General features: G+C 40.4%; 1 protein-coding gene across 1 annotated transcript in view; it reads right to left on the bottom strand.

Annotated features, from left to right (window-relative positions):
- Window positions 1–6,311: 6,311 nt before the first annotated feature.
- LOC136882510 (probable ATP-dependent RNA helicase DDX10) overlaps window positions 6,312–20,316 on the bottom strand; it is a 154,553-nt gene continuing 140,548 nt past the window's right edge. The window contains exons 13-14 of the mRNA XM_067155132.2: window positions 19,931–20,179; window positions 6,312–8,077 (exon numbers count right to left, since the gene is read on the bottom strand). Of these exons, the coding sequence (XP_067011233.2) occupies window positions 7,912–8,077; window positions 19,931–20,179 (415 nt within the window). The 3' untranslated portion in view covers window positions 6,312–7,911. The remainder of the gene's footprint in view (window positions 8,078–19,930; window positions 20,180–20,316) is intronic.

The raw sequence follows: 20,316 nt of genomic DNA, 5'->3' as shown, positions 1-20,316 counted from the left end.
TTCCCATATGAAACCTGAAATATTTGTCCCGAATGAGTAAATTTATAATACCAATATAAATGGTCCGTTATTGGACATTATAAATTTTCCAGTTAACTCATTCCTAGTTGCCAGCGTTTTGCCCCCCCCCCCCCCCCCCCCGTGTACTAAGTTGGGCTCATCAGTTAGTACTTAGCACAGCCACCAATACGCATGGCTAGTGCATACCATGGAGGCCACTGCGTAGGCTATTTGGAGCCACCGTCAGTGCCAATGCACTATGAGAGACTTTGTCTCATTACCAAAAACTGATGCCTACTTGGCCATCAGATGATATAGATGTTGATTGTGTAGGCTACTTGGAACCACTGGCAGTGCCAATGCACTATGAGAGACTTTGTCTCATTACCAAAAATCTATGCCAGCTTGGCCATCAGATGATACAGAAATGGGAATCAACATCTATATCATCTGATGGCCAAGCAGGCATCAATTTTTGGTAAAGAGACAAAGTCTCTCATAGTGCATTGGCACTGCCAGTGGCTCCAAGTGGCCTATGCAGTGGCCTCCACGGTATGCACTAGCCATGCGTCTTGGTGGGTGTGCTAAGTACCAAATGATGAACCCAACTTAGCACATGGGGGCAAAATGCTGGCAACCAGGAATGAGTTAGTATTATGCCTTTGCTGGCAGGACCTAGTGTTTACAGTGCACTATGTCTTCTGGTATAGGCTAGAGCAATTTTGTTACTTTCATAGATCTGTCTCTGACTTATCCTTGGCTTTGACAATATGAAAGTGACTGAGGTATGAGCTATGCTAGTAATGCCAATTCCTTATGCAGCCAGTCCTTGTTATGAATAGTGTGAAAATGTTGCTCATAGGGTCGGTTGGTGCATTTGATTGGGCTTGGCAGACTGATATGTAATAGCAACTCTGGCTCGGTGAGGAAAGCAACGGGAAACTATCTCACTCCTCAATTCCCTAGTACGTCTCTTCAGTGATGCCTAGGCCATCTATGACAGCTGATGGCAGAGCTGTTGAGGATCCCACCAGCGGAAGTGCTGACGGACTGAAAATACATACATATTGGTATTACATACCACTTATTCGAGCAGCTTGTCTTCTTTCTCCCAATTCTTCCCAGCCCAAACTTTGCAACATTTTTGTAACGCTACTCTTTTGCCCAAAATCACCTAGAACAAATCGAGCTGCTTTTCTTTGGATTTTTTCCAGTTCTTGAATCAGGTAATCCTGGTGAGGTTTCCATACACTGGAACCATACTCTAGTTGGGGTCTTACCAGAGACTTATATGCCCTCTCCTTTACATCCTTACTACAACCCATAAACACCCTCATAACCATGTTCAGAGATCTGTACCCTTTATTTACAATCCCATTTATGCGATTACCCCGATGAAGATCTTTCCTTATATTAATGCCTAGATACTTACAATGATCCCCAAAAGGAACTTTCACCCCTTCAACACAGTAATTAAAACTGAGAGGACTTTTCCTATTTGTGAAACTCACAACCTGATTATTAACCCTGTTTATCATCATACCATTGAGTACTGTCCATCTCACAACATTATCGAAGTCATGTTGAAGTTGCTCACAATCTTGTAACTTATTAATTACTCTATACATAACATCATCCACAAAAATCCTTACCTCTGATTCCAATTCTTTACTCATATCATATATATATATATATAAGAAAACATAAAGGTCCAATAATACTGCCTTGAATTCCCCTCTTAATTATTACAGGGTCAGATAAAGCTTCGCCTACTCTAATTCTCTGAGATCTATTTTCTAGAAATATAGCAACCCATTCAGTCACTCGTTTATCTAGTCCAATTGCACTCATTTTTGCTAGTAGTCTCCCATGATCCACCCTATCAAATGCTTTGGACAGGTCAATCGCGATACAGTCCATTTGACCTCCAGAATCCAAGATATCTGCTATATCTTGCTGGAATCCTACAAGTTGAGCTTCAGTGGAATAACCTTTCCTAAAACCGAACTGCCTTCTATCGAACCAGTTATTAATTTTGCAAACATGTCTTATATAATCTGAGAGAATGCTTTCCCAAAGCTTACATGCAATGCATGTCAAACTGACTGGCCTGTAATTTTCAGCTTTATGTCTATCACCCTTTCCTTTATACACAGGGGCTACTATAGCAACTCTCCATTCATCTGGTATAGCTCCTTCAACCTTCATTGATGGTAGAGGACTTATGTGGGGAAACCTAAGAGAGTAAATGAACATCTTATAGTGTGAAAATTAATCATTTTTTTCTTTTTTCCCGAAGCGGAATTTCACTGCAAACCTTGAAGTCATTATGACTTATCCCTTTCAGACCGTATACGCACAATTGTGCGGGTTCGTATTTTATTTATTCCTGACCACATTTTAATGTTTTTTTGGCGCTAGACCGGACTGCAGTGATTGTGCGGGACATGTAGCTTGTATTTCAATTGTTTTTAGTATGCGCTTGACCGCCAGGGCGAAGGAAGAAGAGTTTAAAAAGCACAGTTGATCAGCGAGATGGCGGGAAGCAGTAGCGCCAAAAGTAAGTATTTATTTATTGCGTTTATATTAATCTAGAAGCTTTACTGAATACCGGAATATATTCAATGAAGTGTTTACATTGGTTAGTGAACGTAAATTTTGAAGATACATCATCGTATGTAATACAACAAGGTTTTGAATTTTGATACGCACACTTGTGTGGGTCCTTTTTTTGGATGGTAGTTTTTATTTTGTAAAATAAACTATCAGTGTGTGTATTGAGGAGCATTTTAGTCAGTTTTTGACATACAAACAAAAATTCACACCTCCAGTTTTCTTTCAGGTCTGAAAGGGTTATTTCTGCACAGGGTTTTCCCTACTGTGTTCTTGATTAGGGTTTATTTATTTTGTGTGATGCCTATGTGATTTGCATCTTTTCCTCTGCTTATAGACCTTTAAGATAAGTACAGAAATATTATCACAATTTTTCTTTTTTACAATATTGCTTTATGTCACACTGACACAGATAAGTCTTATGGTGACGATGGGATAGGAAAAGCCTAGCAGTGGGAAGGGAGTGGCCATGTGGCCTTAAGGTACAGCATTTACCTGGTGTGAAAATGGGAAACCATGGAAGACCATCATCAGGGCTGTCAACAGTGGGGTTTGAACCCCACACACATGCTCACCCCGAATACGACACAATATATCACACGTTTAAAAATACCTATCATATAAAAAAGTGAGTTATCGTGGACTTGCCTTCGACCCACGCAAACAATCGACTGTACAGAAGTGGAGTGATTATTGAAAGTTAATGTTTCGAATGTTTGTCGCAAAGTCGTAAAATGATACCGTCCATCCGTAAAATGCTGCAGTTTCCGTAAATTTGACAGATGAACCGTAAAAGTTGGCAGGTGTGTACATTAGATGCTGATGAAGATGCTAAAAACCAGTTCTATAACTTGCTTTCCATAACCATCTCCAATGTACCAACTAAAGATAAGCTCTTCCTACTAGTGACTTCAATGCTAAAGTTGGGAAGGATAATCTGCTATGGGAGAATGTAATGGGCAAACAAGGACTCGGTAGTTGCAATGCCAATGGAGTGCTGCTTTTCGGTCTATGTACCGAACATGAACTTTTCATAACTAATATGCAGTTTCACCTACCTAATTGCTTCAAGACAATGTGGATGCACCCTCACTCTAAGCATTGGCACATTCTTGATTACATCATCACTCAACAATGTGATAAGAAGGAAGTCCTTAACACCAGGACAGCTAAAAACATTGATGATTGCTGGATGGATCACAAGTTGCTATTCTCTTGTCTTAAAACCAGTCTTCACCATAAACCGCCCAGGCATTTTCAAACTCCATCCAGGCAGATGTTTGATACATCTAAACTTTGAGAACCCACTGCTATGAATTTCCAAAACATGATCTCTGATATGCTGGCAGGTGCTCCAGTCAACACAAATATGTTGAGCAGGAATGGGCTACATTGCGAAAAGTAATCACAGAATTAGCTGACAAAACCACTGGTTTTAAGAAAAATGTAAGATAAGACTGGTTTGATGACAACAACAAAGAGATTTTATGTCATCACTGCTAAATGAGAAGCCCATCTATCCCTTCTTCAAGATACATCTTCAGATGCAAAGAAAGCGCACTTTCTCAAACTCAAGCGTAAATGTCAGGGGCAAATACGAGAGACAAAGAACAACTGGTGGCAGCAGAAAGCTCAGGAACTGCAAAGTATGTCTGATGCCCAAGAGATCTGCGTAACTTCTATGGAGGAACAAAGGAGTTATATGGCCCAACTCGCTGCTCCTCCTGGACACTGAAAGCTGCTGATAATGCTACCACTATTACTGATAGTCAAGAAATCCTAGAATGGTGAAAGAACATTTCTCCGCTCACCTCAATCGGAGTTCAAATGGCTCTTCACCAACATTCAAGGAATTCAATGCTGCTCTCAGTAAACTGAAACCTGGCAAGGCTCCTGGCCCAGACAACATTCCTCTGGAACTGATTCAAAGTGGAGGCCTACCTCTAAAGACCAGACTTCAAACTCTTATCCTCCTAATATGGGAAACCTGCAAAGTACGTGATGACTTTAAAAATGCCACTATCGTTATTCTTTTCAGAAATTTTGCTCAATCGTTTGCAGATTATTTCCGAGAGGATCCTACCTGAGTCACAGTGTGGTTAGTGAACGCCCAGAGGCACAACAGATGGGATCTTCTGTGCAAAGCAAATCCAGGAAAAAATGCAGAGCAACAGACTCCTTTATACCTAGTGTTCTATGATCTGGAAAAGGCTTCCGACTCAGTCCCGAGACCAGCTATGTGGACAGTACTGAAACGCTTCGGCTGTCCAGAGCATTTTGTAGATCTAGTCAAGGCTCTTCATGATAACATGTCTGGGCAAGTCGTTCATCAAAATGTGTGCTTGCTCCAACACTCTTCGCTCTTTACCTACCTGCTATGCTATATGGAACATCTACAGACAACCAAGGTGTAAAGGTCAGATATCGCTTTGATGGGGGACTATTCGATCTGGCTAGACTTCACTCCCAAAAGCTTACTAAAATTTCCTCCGTTATGGAATTGCAGTACGCAGATGATGCTGCTACACCTGCTCTCACACTTGAGGAGCTGCAACAGTCAGTCAGTTGTTCCAAGAGTGCTTGCAATCGTTTTTGTCTCTCCATTAATGCTCAGAAAACCAAAGTACCCTCACAGCCTGCACCTGGATCGAACCTCCCACCTTTCAATATCTCCATTGCGGATAATCCACTGGATCAGGTCGACTACTTTTTATATCTACAAGTGCTAACTGCCCACAAGATGTTGGTAGGAGAATTGTTGCTGCCCACTCAGCATTTGGAAGTTTATCCTGTCGTGCCTTCATGAATGAGCACCTTACACCTTACAATACACACCAAGATCATGGTGGGGCTACCTATGTTGGCCACCGTCTCAGATGGATAGAGCACGTCCTTCACATGAGTGAAACCAGGCTTCCTCGTCAACTTCTGTATGGAGAACTCTGTTCCGGCACAAGACCTCATGGAGCCCCTTTGAGGCATTTCAAGGATCAGCTAAACATACTATGAAAAGAGCTGGAATTAACACTCAATCCTGGGATACGCTTGCTGAGAATTGTACACTTTGGCGCCATACTGTTTCTAAATCACTTTTGGTGTTTGAAGAACGACATGAAGAGGATTAACGACAAGCACTGAAGCTCTGTCAAGCTCAGTTTCGCCCTCCCCCAACCATTTCATGTGATCTGTGTGGAGGTATGTTTCATGCCAAGATTGGGGTACTAAGTCATATGAAACATATTCACAAAGCAATGTGAGCGTGAAATTGTAAACCGCTGAAGATGTGAGTTGCAGCTGACGACGACAATAGTACAAAGGAGGTACTTCTTTCTGCTGCTATTTGTTTTATGACGCACCGACACAGATAAGTCTTATGGCGACGATGGGATAGGAAAGGCCTAGGAGTGGGAAGGAAGCGGCCGTGGCCTTAATTACGGTACAGCCCTAGCAGTTGCCTGGTGTGAAAATGTGAAACCATGGAAAACCATCTTCAGGGCTGCCAACAGTGGGATTCGAACCCACTATCTCCCGATTACTGGATATCGGCCGCACTTAAGCGACTGCAGCTATCGAACTCAGTGGTACTTCTTTCATTCGCAGATTTGCTTTCTATAATAAATTACAAGAAATTTGTGAAACTACTACAAATTTATTAGGCAAAGTCAGCAGCAAACTAATAAAACGAATTTACCATAAAAGTAAAATTTATTTTTAAAAGATAATTCAGGTTGAAAGATTACTGTCTCATTTTACATGAGAATAGTATGAGATACAGGATCTTCCTGTGGTTTATTAATATATAAAAATCGTTACAAACTTAACTGTGATCCGTATTAACAGTTATCAGTTTCAAAATACTTGAAGTAAAGTCAATATAATCAATGTTTGTATTACTCGTGATGAGTTACAATTTGTCAGTACATGTTTTGGCTTATTTCAAGCCATCAACAGCTGACTAACAATGGTAAAGAATCTGTTTTGTCAAGTCAACATGATGTTGAACACACAATAGTTAATAGCTACATTTTTCAACATCTCAATTTTGAGATTTTCACTTCTATTTGAGAGATGAAATCAACTAAGGCCTATGTTCTTTTTAAAAATTTAATATGCCCTCAAGTCTTTTTTGATATAAACTAATTTGAAGAATTCCTAATAAAGGTCAATTATTTTAATGTGCATTGATTTTAACATGACATTCCTCGTGAAGGTTCATATGTTTTTAATGTATATTTTACATACGTCTTTTAGTTTATAAAAGAATGATTGTTCTTTACCATCAATTGTCAGCTCGATGATGGCTTGAAACAAGCCAAAACACGTACTGACCGACCGTAACTCATTGCAAATAATACGGGTATTGATTAGGTTGACCTTAATTAACAAAGTATTTTATAACTTAGGGTGACTCAGACTGAATGTGATAGCACTTAGTATGTTGTGTGGAAAGACAAAGAAACCACTTTTCAACCGGGGATTCCAGTCTAAAAATGCATGGTTTGGGAGCTGTAGGTTGTCCAAGTTTGATAATGCTTTGGACATAGGGACTGGTGTGCATTAGACTTTTTGTCATGAAACCTTTATCCCCCTAACAAGAGCATCACAACGTGCATTAAATTACAAAACAGGTTCGAACTGTCGACCTCCAACTTTATTAGAGAGCCTGGTGGTGCAGAGATTGGTGAACATGGTTGTGTGCTTGGTACTTCAGTTCCTGCATTGATTCTTGCAATAAGGTCCTCCTTTGATAATTACAGGAGTCTTGTACACCATACTCTTGATGGTACCCCAAATACGTATGCCAATCTCTCAGTAATCAAGTTGAAATTCAACAGTTTTAACCTCAAAAAATTCAGGAAACTCTACTGTCAAAAATTACCAGTGTTTGTCCCAGTGCGGCAATGCATTGTGCTTATCACAGGATACCTTGCAGTGGTGTCGCTACTGGCGTGCTACTGATGTGCCCATGCCGCACTGGGGTGAAACACTGGTAATTTTTGATGATTGAGTTTCCTGAACTGTATTTAGCTATCTCAATCGGAAGCCATATTTTTAATCAATTTTAACCTCTTTTACAACTTAATGTACGTTGGAGGTTTTTCTGACAAAACATGAAATGCACACCCAGCACCTGATCTGAAGTGTTTTCAAATTGTGACGCCCCACAGCACCCAAAACCAAGCATTTCTGGAGATGGATCCCTTTTGAAAAATGATCAATTTACCTTCCTGCATAACATGCTAAACTTTGTTACATTTATTCTGAATCACTCTGTGTATCTTTCTTTTATCTTCACTATCATCTGCCACTTTGGAGGAACTGCAATGCTAGCTCTTCATCTTCTGGTAGCGAAAGTCCTGTATCAAGAGGCTTATCATCATCAGACTCGTCTTCATCACCAAGCCTCCTCTTTTTCTGCGTATTCTTCTTGCCATCAGATAGTTTTCTCTTAAGTGGAATGGGTCTGCAAAGAAAAATGAATTTAACCAATAATAATAATAATAATAATAATAATAATAATAATAATAATAATAATAATAATAATAATAATAATAATAATAATAATAATAATCATAATAATAATAATATGGGTTTTATGTCCCATTACTATATTTTAAGTGTTCTCGGAGACACCAAGGTGTCAGAAACAACAACAATAACAGATATTATAACCTTCTATAGTTCACCTCTTATGAGTTTTATCACAGATATTTTCATTTAAGAAATAATTAAGAAATTATTTTACGAGAAACTACTATTACGCTCTCTCACAAGACTCTAAAAGACACTTGAAGTGCGCCTGCGCTGTGAGTGAGTTTCTACATTGGTTGTTCCCCCTCCTGTCCCTTCCCCTTCCCTTCTCCAACGTAGTCCTGGTGGCTGGTTTCATCCAGCGTTAGGCTCTCATTAATTAATTATATTAATGTATATCGACAGCTACTGACATTTGACTTGACATTTGACGCTAAGTGAATTAATAAACATCCAATCTTAGGTAGGCGATTGCTCCAATAGAGCACGTTATACAGTCTCTAGTTCTGGTTATCAGTGTCATCTATTGTTTACTGTAACCATGTGTTATTTGTGCTCAGTTCTTTCCGCGGTCTTTGTCAGTGCACTCGGTCATTCTTGACAAATCACCAACAATGGTGGCTAGAAATAATGAGTTGATTGAATGGTTGAAGGAGCACAATACAGTATTTCGGTTCGGGATGACATAAGGAAGGGAGGGGTATCTCATGCATCGTGTGAAACAAAACAAGCCCAGGTACCCAATTTATGTGTTGGATGAAATAGCCAGGAGGCATGGGCATAAAGTTGTTCACCTTCCATCATACCATTGCCATTTTAACACAACAGAACTGACTTACGACTCTTCAGAGTTTCGGAAGTTGAAAGACTTCCTTGGGAAGCCGTAGGCCGTGTAAGTGTGGAAGACTGGAGCAAGGACGTGAGACACAATCCGAGATAGGTGAAGCTTGGGAGAAGGAAAGTATCACAGACGATTATGTTGAAGATGTTTATTTATTTATTTATTCACGAAGCACAAGATACAGCTACCCTGAGCAAATTTCACTTGCACTGTCAACAGACTATTATTGTTATCTCGTTACGGTCAAGTGAGAGTGAAACATCAACAGAAGATGACAATGCCGATGGTGAATCGAGTGGTGTATTCCCTTGTAGTATTTTTGCCTTCCTTACGAGAAACTGAATCCATCAGCAATGCAAGCCCGTCTAGACGGTGAGTAGAAATTTAATTGAATTTTCTTGCCTTTTATCTGTTCGAGCATTGTTCTACTTTTATCTTACAGCCTTATCCCAAATATGCTATGTGTTATAGTTAATATTATGAGAGTTATGCATGTTGCTACAAAGAATAATTGATTCTGGACATATATTCAAGTATATACATTTCTGTTCGTGTTGTGAGTCGTGAATCAGCTGTTTGTACTCGTAACAATTTGGCACCAATGTCTGACTTCCGGTTAACTGTCGAGTCGAAACTCATAGAAACTGAACCCTATTTTTATGCCATATGAAAGAGGTAAGTTGTAGAAATTTTTTATTTTTACAAGTTGCTTCACGTCACGCCAACACGGATAGGTCTCACGGCGATGTTGGAAAAGGAAAGGGCAAGAGTGGAAAGGAAGCGGGGCTGTGGCCTTAATTAAGATATGAAAATGGGAAAACACAGAAAGCCATTTTCAAGGCTGCCGACAGTGGGATTCGAACCCACTATCTCCTGAATGCAAGCTCACAGCTGCACACACCCCTAATTGCACAGCCAACTTCTTCGGTCTTTACATTTCACAAGGACTCTGCTTCGCATCCTCTAACAATGACAATTTGAACCTGGAAAACACTTGACCACTACTCTATCGATTAACTGATACTCTCATTCGTCACCAGATGGCTCACTATGCACTACTATATTCTAAGAAGTACCTGATGTTGCCAATGCAGCTCTAAGTCAGACGTTTCATGTTTACATGTCTGTGAACTGCATCATAAGATTAAGCAAAGACGGTGGGAGGGGGGGGGGGGGTGAGAGGGGGAATTTGGACGGGAGAAAGATCATAGCAAAATCAAATGCAATGGAAGAAAGACAAAGAGGAATAGATGAAGATGAAGTGAGAAACAGGTCAAAAACAGAGTGGCAGTGGGGAGACAATACAAATAAGGTTGAAGAGACATGAGTAAAAAGAAGAAATAAATAATTAACAAGTGCACATAGATGATGAATACATGATACATTGAGGAGAGTATGCATTGGAAAAAAAAAAAAAAAAAAAAAAAAAAAAAGAAAAAAAATATGGACAACAGGACCGTCTACTGAAATCTTTCAATGGCTGGCAACCATGTATTGCTTAATTGATAGCCAGTGTCCCTGTTAAACTATTCTTTCAACTGGATTTCAGATTTCCTCTCTCTTCCTGGCATAAGTTTAACCTGAAATTGTAGTTTTCTTGCTCAACATGAGGTGGTATCATTTTGAAAGAACTCTGTGATGATGACAATCAATTCGATATGTGGTTGTACTGTATTTATTATGATAATTCCGTGCTTTGCAAAGAGAATATAAATGAGTATGTAGGTGCTGATGTTTTACTCTGTCAGCTGGCTTCTGTTCTGCAGCATGGCTGCGTCCAGGTGTAAAGAAAGTATAACACTTCAGATTTATGCCAGGGAAAGGAACTACTGACGCTATTTTTGCTCTTAGGCAGGTTATGGAAAAGCATAGAGAAAAGCGGAAAGAAATACATATGGTGTTCCTAGACTTAGAAAAGGCTTATGATTGGGCACCCCATCAGGAAGTATGGAGATGTATGAGATACAAGGGAGTATCAGAGAAGTTGTTCAGGACACGTACGAGGAGCAAAGACGCAAGTTAGGATTGACGGAGGCCATAACACTCCAAGTTGATCTTCATCAAGGATCTGCATCGAGTCCCTATATTTTTGATCTGATAATGGATGTTCTCTCTGAAAATCTAAGAGAACCAGCTCCTTCGTGTATGCTGTTTGCAAATGATACTGTATTATGCAGCACAAATACAGAACAGTTTGAACATAAACTAGAATGCTGGAGAAGAGCCCTAGAGAAAAGAGATCTTAAAATCAGCTAGAATAAGACCGAATACTTGTGCCTGGTAGGAACCAGGAATACAACTGTTCAGATGGATGGAAACCAGCTCCAGGCAAGGAACAATTTCAAATACTTAGGATCCATGATGTCTGCTGGTGGTTATCTAGATATTACCCACCGAATTCAGGCTGCCTGTTCTGACTGGGAAAGGTAGTCTGGTGTCCTCTGTGACAGTAGACTAAACATCCGAACAAAGGGGAATGCCTGCAATGGTATAAGGTGCAAAAACTTGGCCAACACAATGTAAGCGGCTGGATGTATCTAAAATGAAGATGCTGAGATGGATGTGTGTGGTTACGAGGAAGGACCACATCAAGAACACCATTATACAAGGCAGTGTTAAAGTGACTGAAATATCTAGAAAGGTCCAGGAGAGAAGATTTCTCTGGAATGGCCACATTAAGCGCACGGATGAAAATTATGTGGGAAGGAGAATGCTTGACATGGAGGTGGAAGGTAGGAGGGAGAGAGTAGACCCAGAAGAAGATGGTTGGATTGCATGCTATTCTTCTTTTTTTGCTAGTGGCTTTACGTTGCAGTGACACAGATAGGTCTTATGGCGATGATGGGATACAAAAGGCCTACGAGTTGGAAGGAAGCGGCTGTGGACTTAATTAAGGTACAGCCCCAGCATTTGCCTGGTGTGAAAATGGGAAACCATGGAAAACCATCTTCAGCGCTGCCGACAGTGGGATTCGAACCCACTATCTCCCGGATGCAAGCTCACAGCCCCACGCACCCCTAACCGCATGGCCAACTTGCCTGGTGGATTGTGTGCGGGAGGATCTGAGGAAAAAGAACTTAAGAGAAAATGCTGCTTGGGAGCGAGGGAAATGGAAACGACTTGTCAGAAATGTCAACCCCGAATGAATGGGAAAAGGCAAAGGAGAAGAAGGAGAAGAAGAAGAAGACAAGTCTGATTTTTATGAGGATAATGAAGGTAAATTTGTAGTGAACAAAAAATATCAGACTGCAAGAACAAAGAGTGGTGGTGGTGGTGGAGATTGTTTTACGAAGAAATCCAACTAGGCAACCATCTTCAAATAACACTAATCAGAGGGAAAAAATGGAAGGAGTCTGACACTTTGAAAAATAAAGGTATCAACCAAAGGAAGTCAGTCAAGGGCCATGAAGGGTGTGAGAATGAAAGAGACTCCCTGAGCCTCAAATGCTCTAATACCGTCGGGGTCGGAAAAGAACAACAGATGACCAAGGGAGGTCAAATAGGATAGATGAAAGTGAGGAGTGTGGCACAAGTAAGTGGAAGCAATGCCAGGATTCAGCTAAAGGCCCCATGGTCGCCAACCCACGCTCCCAAGTTGAGAGCCCCTGGGGCCAAGAGCAAAAAAACCAGGTATGAATGTGTGAAATGCAATGCATTGTTGCAATTGTAGTATCACTGGATTTTTACCCTGGTGTGGCAGCAGGCTCGTTGGTTGGATTGCAACGCCATTCAAAGATGCTGGCCAGTAACGGTCTCAAGAGCTTGAGTATTCGCAAATTAAATTATGGTTCCCTTCTGGGAACTTAATTTTTTGTATAAATGCTAAAGACAGCCATTTATACACGTGGAGGCACATACTTCCCCTAGTGCACTGTCACTGGATTGTACTAGACAGGAGGCATGCAGTGGTATGTATCTCATTAGTGCACAGCTACCAGTATCTCGGGAAGGTGAGGCAATTCAACTGATGAGCTACTGGCACAATGAAACAAAACATTGGTAATCATACAACTGAAAAAGCCAAGAAACTTTAATACTTTTAACTACGGTTATAGTGATAGGTAGCTCGTGAATGAGTCGTTCAAAATGTGAACACTTCACTCCTATGAAGTGTGAACTAACCACTCAATTTCAATAAAATGGTAGTTCAAACACTTCATAACATTCACAACTCATTCGATTCGCTGTTCACCCGCTCACTTGTTCTCTTCTCCCTCCCGCTATATCTGCATCGCTCATTACTCCATAACATATCAGATGTAAGGCTTTTCAGGCGTTTGCTCTATTAACCCACTGGGTAGGGTCTGACACATCCCACTCTGACGAGTCTAGTGTCAGACCTAAGACAAAACGCTGGTTAATAAAGCAAACGCCTGAAAAGCCTTACATCTGATATGTTTTTGACATGCTCTATTGGTGAAAAATATCTAATTCCCTTCACGGGAATTTAGAATTTTCCATTCATTACTCCATAACTCGAGGCCCATCCTACCTGTCAACTGTGCTCTTACACGTATTTTCTTCGTTATATTAGATAGGCTTCTCTGTTTATCTTTATCCTTGTTGCTATCAACCATCATCTAGATCAGAGGTGCTCAGGTGGGCGCCTGTTGAGGTTAACCCAGTGCAGCCGGGCTGGCGTGACATAAATGCGGGCAGCTTACATAACAAGCATACGTCATAATGAAGCGAGAGAGCGAACACACTTTGCAAGGAAGGGAGGGAGCATTGACGTTCAACTGTGATTATGAAGCTCTCCTACGCTATTCAGTGAAATGCTGATTGGGGAGCAGTATTTAAAATAAAATGCTATAATCGCAAAAAATGTAAAAAATAAAAATAAAAATGTAACGGAATTTTTCAAGATATTCCAGACTGATTTATACTGCACTCGATATAAGAGTCAGTTTTATTTTCTTATATTTATTCATTCAAAGTAAAGTGACATGTTATAATTTTTTGTTACAATCTACAAAGGTGCAGGGTTTAAGCGTACAAGCTACGATTTACAATTCCTTGAATGGACAAGACAGTATTTCCATTTTTAAAAAAATATTTAATTTCCTGTTATTCATTAAGCAAAAAGTAACATAATTACATAATTCAACAAGTTTACTACTTGATTTTGCACAGTGTTGTAGTTATGTGACTTTCCCTGTTCACTGAATTCCTGAAAATACAGTAGAATCCAGCTTAACCGAACTTCGCTTAACCGGAACCCGGCTTAACCGAAATGCTCTGACAAAATTGTATTTTAATATTTTGTTTTAACCCTCACGTTCTTAGCCGTTGATATTAGTAATTCTCTGGCTATATGTCCTGAGAGCTACTAGGCAAACCCTATTTTTATATTATGACTTATGCCAGAATGCACGTGTAGCATAAAATAAAACAGTTTCTTACCCTCTAGTTCATTACATGATACATTTTTTCTTGAACAAGCAGGAATTATTATTATTACTGTATTATTTGTCATGAAGATTATGCAGATGACTCCGACCTTGACAACAGCAGTTCTGAGAATCGAGTTACATTAGATGATGCATTTTATGCATTGAAACTAAGATTGATGTCCGCCTCTGTGGTGTAGTGGTTAGTGTGATTAGATGCCACCCCTGGAGGCCTGGGTTCGATTCCCGGCTCTGCCACGAAATTTGAAAAGTGGTACGAGGGCTGGAACGGGGTCCACTCAGCCTTGGGAAGTCAAATGAGTAGAGGTGGGTTCGATTCCCACCTCAGCCATCCTGGAAGTGGTTTTCCGTGGTTTCCCACTTCTCCTCCAGGCAAATGCCGGGATGGCACATAACTTAAGGCTATGGCCGCTTCCTTTTCTATCCCTTCCAATCTTCCTATCCCCCAACAAGGCCCCTGTTCAGCATAGCAGGTGAGGCCGCCTGGGCGAGTTACTGGTCATTCTCCCCAGTTGTATCCCCGACCCAATGCCTCACGCTCCAGGACACTGCCCTTGAGGCGGTAGAGGTGGGATCCCTCGCTGAGTCCGAGGGAAAAACCAACCCTGGAGGGTAAACCGATTAAGGAAGAAGAAGATGATGATTTTAGAATTGTTATCAAAATACAGTACCACATGCTTTAATTACAGTACTGTAATAGAATTACTGAATACAGTACTCAGTTCAGTAATAACAAAACAATTATTTAATTATTTCAAATTGCTTTGCGCTTTGTTGAACAAAGCAATGAATCTACACCAGCTGATGTATTGCTGATTAAACACCGGCGCGACATGGCTGCACGACAGTGCTGCACCAAGAAAATTCAAAAGAAAATCACTCATTTTATACAATGAGTGACATTATGTAAACATTTTAATGTTAATATACAGTATGCACCTTTGCTTAACAGAGTTTATGCATTTTTATTTCGACATTTATCTTCCGAAAATATTTACCATGTGTCATCCGAAAAAACGCATCAACCATTTCGGACAAACGGGGTTCTACTGTAGTATATAAAATTTAACAGGCGTCCGGTGATAATAGCTAGCCTCTAAATGGCGACAGGGAGTTTCATCACGAGTGAGGGTATAGATATTTACTATCCAAGATAAAAGTACAACAATAATGTAAATATAGCTACCAGATAGGTATACAGTATGCCTTCAAATAAATAACCTAACTGATGTTATTCCCAGTAATAATGATCGGATTGTTGGTGAGTTTATCACATAATTTAAACCCAAACAACCACAAGCCAAAGCTTATCCACCTTAACTCCATGTTATATTAGGAATGTTTCTAAAGCACCTCTTAAATTTAATAGTGAAAAATGTAATTCAATGAAAATGATGTGGATTTTCTGCCCTCTTTTTTTCATTATTTTCTACCTCCATTTCAAACTCGGTTATTGCCACAGTAATCGAGAAGGATTGAGAGAACTTCGCCCAACCTTCACCGCCTGAGCCATAACCATGACGTCACTACGGCTGAATACCATATGCTCATCGCCTGCCTGCCCACCCACTTACAGTGCTGGGCGGCCGCGGACAGAATGCCCAGCGTGAGCACCTCTGATCTAGATGCTGTAAGCAGGTAAGCCATTGGATGTCCAGAATTACATAGCTCTGCCATCTGTTGGTAATATTATTAAATATTATGAAGGTTTACTGAGTGAGTGAGACACTATGAATGAGGTCGCTGCCGAATGACATAGTAAGCAGCTTCATTAGTTCATGAACTAACTACTTCATTTGAACGATTCACAATAAAGAGTGTGAATGAGTGAAGTACCGTATTTCACGGCATAATCGTCGCACTTTTTATACCAAAATTTTCGAAAAAAATTGTAGGGTGCGACCATTATACGATGAATATTTCATACCAGTATTTGTATTACTCAAAAAATCTATTTATAACTAAATTGTATTTGATACAAATTTAAGATGCACGTAATACTCGCGTTTATACATCAAAATAATTAAAATAGTCTAAAACAAAATTCATAATTTTTCGCAACAATTCGGCGAACGTTTTTCCAACCTGAAAATAAAAATGAACGTATTAAGTTAATTTGTCATTAATTTGAGTATTAAAGTTAAAATATTACACTTGCAAAAAATTATCGCTTTGTTGTGAAATGCGGGCTTACCGGTACGCAATTTATTCCAAATCTTCGGTGTCGCTATCGCAGGTTTCGCTATCTGATGCGCCGTCCTCGCCTCTGTTAATACCAGTATCAGATTCTTCGTCTCCCTGCCACACTGCGTCATCTTCGGAACCGTCTAGTGCATTCGAAATCCCAGTCCTTTTGAAGCTCTTGGAGACTAGTTCAGGTGGTATAAGATCCCAACTCTTCTTCACCCACGAGCATAACAAGTCCAAGGGTGGACTCCTGATATTTCCGGCGGGCGTCAATTGCTGATCGCCGCTCATCATCCACTCGTTGTAAAATCGACGTAAGTGGTCTTTAAAGGGTTTATTAACACATACGTCTAGTGGCTGCAAAGCAGATGTTAGGCCACCAGGAATGACTATCTGTCGTGTCTTATTTGTAGTGAGAATTTGCTTCACTTCGTTCACGAGGTGACCTCGGAAACTATCTAAAACAAGCAGAGCTGGTTGTTTTAGTAGTGCACCAGGTCTTCTATTCCACACAGTTTTAACCCAGTCCAGCATGAGTTCTACGTCCATCCAACCCTTTGGTTGCACTCGTACATGAATTCCACGGGGAAACTGTATATTGTTAGGCACCGTTTTCCTTTTGAAAATGATGTAAGGCGGCAACTTTCTCCCGTCAGCTGTAATGGCTAGCATTGCCGTGCATCACAACTTCTCACTACCGCTGGTTTTCATTAATACACTCCGTGATCCTTTTAGCGCAATAGTGCTGTTGCGAGGCATATCAAAAAAGATTGGAGTCTGATAGGCATTACCGATTTGAGAAAGCAAGTACGAAGTTTCCTTGCACAAACGTATGACAAATTGGTGAAATTTACAATCTTGTCCGTGTAATCAGCAGGCAACTTTTGGCTTAGTGTTGTTCTCCTTCGCACTGACAGATTGTGTCGTCGCATGAACCCCTTAATCCACCCACGAGTCGCCTTAAACTGAGTTACCGGTATGTTGTGTTTGCGCGCTACCTCCTGTCCCTTAATTTGTAACATTTCATATGATACACTGCAGCCATTGTTACGTATTTCACTGACGTACCTAAACACTTCTTCGTCAATTATAGGAAACTTCCCTGTTTTAGGACCTCTAAACGCGCGTCTAGAAGGGTTTGTGCTTTTTAGCTTGTTTTTTACTTTCCGCCAGTCATGCACCAACTTTTCACTCACAGAAAATTTTCTTTCTGCAGCTCTGTTCCCGTGCTGTTCAGTGAAGGCAATTACGCTTAGCTTGAAGCCCGCAGAATAGTTTCTATATTTACCCATAATCGCTTATAAATGCTTCACACGTTAATGTTTTGCGATATAAATGACTTTCCGTAATTGTTCACTATTAAAACAAATTATTTCTGCAAACACCCAAAACACAAATTAAAAACTTAAATTCTCACGCTCACATGTCTACAGTAATCACGTAAATCTGAAACAAATAAATGCATCTGTGATCTGTCCATTCCAGAGCACCCAATACTGTTAGGCAGCAAGGAAGCATGCAACAATTTATCAGTTTAGCTCGTTGGTTGCGACACTACTGCGCTTGCGCAAAGCTCGCAAACCGGAGCTCTAGCTAGCGCGGTGTAGATCTACTGTATAGTTGACTGTATTCCGAGACGTCAGTAACAAACATTCATTTTTTTCAATTTCTTTTAAACATACGGTAATTAGGTTAATATTTCTTCCCAGTTATTGATGATTTTACATTACATTACTGACGAGTTTATAAAATAAAATTTTAATAGCATTGGATAATAATTACCTTGACTGCTTGGAAAAAAGTTTTCATCCCATGCCCGGACACTTATGACGTAGTAGTAAGATAAGAGTCTAGCGATGACAACTGAGACATCGTAAATAATTCGGCTGAATAATTCCGTGGAAATCTGCGTTATCGTCTTGGATTTCACTTCGTGCGCAATAACACAGGAGCCGGCCCCATGGTGTAGGGGTAGCGTGCTTGCCTCTTACACGGAGGCCTCGGGTTCAATTCACGGCCGGGTCAGGGAATTTTACCTGTATCTGAGGGCTGGTTCGAGGTCCATTCAACCTACCTAGCCGGTATTTCCTGGCGACGTTGCCGATAAGCGATAACTTACAGCCTTACGTATTTCAAATGGGAACTCATAATATGTAGGTGGTTAATAAATAGTACACTGTCTCGCGACCACGTTGTCAAACTGCCGATAGCCTACCGGTAAGCATAATATGTAGGTGGTGAATAAATAGTACACTGTCTCGCGACCACGTTGTCAAACTGCCGATTGTCTACCGGTAAGCCATGCGTCGTACATATACCGGTATTATTTATTTATACGTTGTGCAACATGTCGCAAACGTGACTGTGTTGCCAAATTGCCCATAAACCATACACGTATTTAAATTGTGCATTCATGTGCAACTTACGTTGCAGTTCCATTTACCTTTTAACCAGATTAGTGAACAAAATTTGGACGTGCGACGATTATGTAATTAAAGGTTTAAAGTCCGATTTTTGTATTGAAAATAAAGGATGCGACGATTATGCCGTGAAATACGGTAGTTCATACGAATGAACTGGTTTGACCCATCGCTATACTGTTAATGTTTTCTTTCATTCTTTCTTTCAGTAAGTTCATAAATATTAAGACTAAGAAATATAGCCTATTTCAGCTATTGTTAAAGCATCCAGAGATACCTTTGGTAGGACATGCACAAGGATGAATAAAAGTTGTGAATCATCATCACCATCATCTTCCAAGTATTGGGCCATGTGTCCTGTTATGGTCTTGCATTTTTCTTTTTGCAAGACTTGAAAGCAATCAAATGTCCTTCCGACACGTTGCTAGCCTGAAGGAAGTAAGATCATTGGTGCGGCTGCTACCTCTCAGCTAATGGACTAGCTGAAAATACAGCATTTCCTCCGTAACTGATGTAACAGTTATACCGCCGTGACTCGGTCATAAAAGTTGTGAATGAAGGAGCTAATAAGTGTTCTATTACCCATCTTTTGAATTTAGCACTAAAAACCTATGCAACAACTGATGTCCAATGTTAAGAGTTTCTTAGGCTTAGGCATGAGAGCCCTGGCTGTGAGCATATTGTTACTTTGTACTACACTAACTGCAAAGTTCTATCAACCAAATTTCTAATCCCCATCCACATTCATTGCCAAAATCCTCATTCCCCCACTATGCCTCTTCCTGTGTTCCAATCGCTCTTCACCACAAAATCCAAACTCTACAGAAAAAAATGAGGACGTTACCTGAAGGGGTCACTCGTCTTGCTCATCGTGTTCTAACAGAAATATGCTGCATATACATACAATTAGACATCTCACATCATACCTGTGAATGGGATCCTCTGACTGTGAACCACTGTCTGCTTGAGATTCACTGTCCGATTGTTCAGAATAATCGCTAGGACCAGATACAGAGCCATCTTGTTTGTAGACCTTGTCAGGGTCTGGAAGCCAGGACAAATCTGGCCCACTATCGCTATCCTCCCCTTCCCAATCACCTCCACTGTCTCCTTCCTTATCTTCTTCCTCTTCGTCCTCCTCCTCTTTAGGCTTCTTCAGTTTCCGTTTCTTTTCTCTGTGAAGTAAACCAAAATGAACATTATAAACCTAAAACATACACATCATACTATGCATCTGAAAATCAGGGTGGGAGATATGTGTGGTGAATTAAAATAATGAACTTGATTGAAACATACTTTTTAAAAGTAATAA

This window comes from Anabrus simplex, chromosome 1 (assembly GCF_040414725.1).
Source record: "Anabrus simplex isolate iqAnaSimp1 chromosome 1, ASM4041472v1, whole genome shotgun sequence".
NCBI classification, from domain to species: Eukaryota; Metazoa; Arthropoda; class Insecta; order Orthoptera; family Tettigoniidae; genus Anabrus; species Anabrus simplex.
The sequence above is the reverse complement of the archived record's forward strand: the minus strand, read 5'-3'. Positions and strand labels throughout refer to the sequence as shown.